The 2,138-nt window shown below is 39.1% G+C and overlaps 1 protein-coding gene across 4 annotated transcripts in view; it reads left to right on the top strand.

Annotated features, from left to right (window-relative positions):
- The first annotated feature begins 1,292 nt into the window (after window positions 1–1,292).
- The window catches only part of LOC101847580 (sorting nexin-17), a 33,620-nt gene continuing 32,774 nt past the window's right edge, over window positions 1,293–2,138 (top strand). For all 4 annotated transcript variants that reach the window (XM_035969325.1, XM_005096767.3, XM_035969324.1 and 1 more), the window contains exon 1: window positions 1,293–1,437. In XM_035969325.1, the coding sequence (XP_035825218.1) occupies window positions 1,381–1,437 (57 nt within the window). In that variant the 5' untranslated portion in view covers window positions 1,293–1,380. The remainder of the gene's footprint in view (window positions 1,438–2,138) is intronic.

Genomic DNA, 2,138 nt, shown 5'->3' with positions numbered 1-2,138 from the left:
CCACACACACACAGAGACGCTCACTCAATTACTCCCTCTAGCCTCCTTTCTACACTCATATATAGACCGTACATCGTAGTGTAGTTGTAATAACATTATCATAATAGTTTGTGGCTGTCGGCGGTTCAATCAGATCGTTACAAGCTTTATCCCCAATCTATTCAGAGGGCGTTTCCCCTCTCTTTGTAACGAGCCAGTTACAGTAGGCTAAGGCTGGGCTGCTCCGTAAAAACATGTAATTGGGAGTGTTTTACGCCTCCATCAATATTATTTAGATGACCTAGGGGGGGGTGCATCGACCCCGTCTGTCAAAGTCAGCCCAGGCGGAAGGGATTTAAACGTTCCTCAAATGGAGATATTGTTTCTAAATAATATACTCAAAAACCACCCCAACACTGAAATTATTAATCGCACAAGGGATAGTAGGTTGTGTATAGGAGAGAAGGGTTGGTTGTCTTGGGTAAGAGGTTTGACTAGAGGTTAGTGACAAAGGGTAGGATTTTGGCAATGCGCTCATAAAACTTATTTCAATTGTTATTTGATCACTGTCGTGATCTTACAGCCAATTCGTTTCCACATTTGGAACAGGCCTACAATTTGGTAAATTTTTACTTTTGTTGCACCCACACAAAAATGCACTGATTTGAAGGCTAAACTGCCATAATCTATGCTGCAGAACACACGCATGGCCACTAAAACTCTTATAAGTCAATTGTTTTCAAGTAAATATCAATCCTAATTGTCAAAACAATAAATCATGGTGAAATGCAAGGGGAGGGGGGTGCATGCCCCTCTGAACACCCCCCCCCCACCCCCGATTCTTTTTTTGGTCAGGGGGGAAACCCCCCATAATATAATTGTTAAAAACAAGTCAAATGTTACTACACCATTGGTCTTACCAAAGATCGTGTAGTAGAGAATCTACTTTGGTCCGAATGTTATTTAAAAAATATAGTTCTGTTTTCAAACATCAATATTTCAATAACCATAATAATTTTATTTGCGGCAAAAATAAAGGCTATAATAAAATTAAATATATATTCGTGTTCAGCATGCAAAATACTTGGTTGCTTGGGAAAAAAAAGCAGGTAAAATGTGTACATGGGATGAGTAAAAAAAACAAAACCCAAAAATCTGAACAAAATCCAACCTGCAAGAAAATTTTAGCGAATAATGATTGACTAAATTACAATTATATAATTTTTTTTCGAAAAAAAGTTGTTGAGACTTATAATAATATTGTGAAACTTTCTATACACGGATGCGACGAATCACAAACTAAATCACGTGACTACAAAATGGCCGAAGGGGAGTGTTCCTCGTAATCCTCGAGAATAATATTATGTTTGTTAGGGTGCAAGTCTGATAAACTGTGCAAAAATGCACTTTTCTATTCCAGATACCGAAGAAGTGAAGGAGGGCTCCACCTCTTATACGGTAATTTTTTTTCTGTAATCTTGAAGCTGCAGTGCATTTGTATTTGTTATACTTTGATGATGGGGGTGTTGTTTTTATTATCCAGCAGTCTGTGTAGAACAATAACAATCAATTCAAGGCCACCCCCGGGTGAGAATAGCGCAGGCGAGTCTTTTGGCTATTCTCACCCGGTGTTCGTTCACCGTTATAGCCTAGATCTAGGGCCAACCAATTTTGCGTTCACCCTGAACCACAGAATTCTACTCTGGGATAACAGAAAAATTGTAGAATTCTGTGCCGGGAACAAATGTTCCATTACTTAAATTACTACTGTTTTAACCGTAATTTTAAGCATACAATTTTGTCTGTGGGCACAGTGGAGAAAGAGAGAGAGAGAGGGGAGTAGCGCGAGATCTTCCGGGCAAAACAAAATGGTGACCCGCTTAGTTTGGCTCGATTCGAAAAGTAGTTAAATCGAAGTGGCTAGCCGTATTTAAGTACGGCTAAACTGAGCGTCTTGCCGTACACTTACTTAGATCTGGGTTTGGCCCTATCGACTCAAGCCTGTTAAGTACACAGGTCTCATTAGATCTAGATCTAGTAATTATTCAGGTTTAAATACATGCAAGTCAGTAAGGCACCTTTTGGTTTTGTCTGAAGGCATTGCAAACTAAAAATTTCATTTACAATTCAGCCATCAATATTAAGTACGGCTAGCCTGA

This window comes from Aplysia californica, unplaced genomic scaffold (genome assembly GCF_000002075.1).
Source record: "Aplysia californica isolate F4 #8 unplaced genomic scaffold, AplCal3.0 scaffold00137, whole genome shotgun sequence".
NCBI lineage: Eukaryota > Metazoa > Mollusca > Gastropoda > Aplysiida > Aplysiidae > Aplysia > Aplysia californica.
Note: the sequence above shows the minus strand (reverse complement) of the source record. Positions and strands in the feature narration are given on the sequence as shown.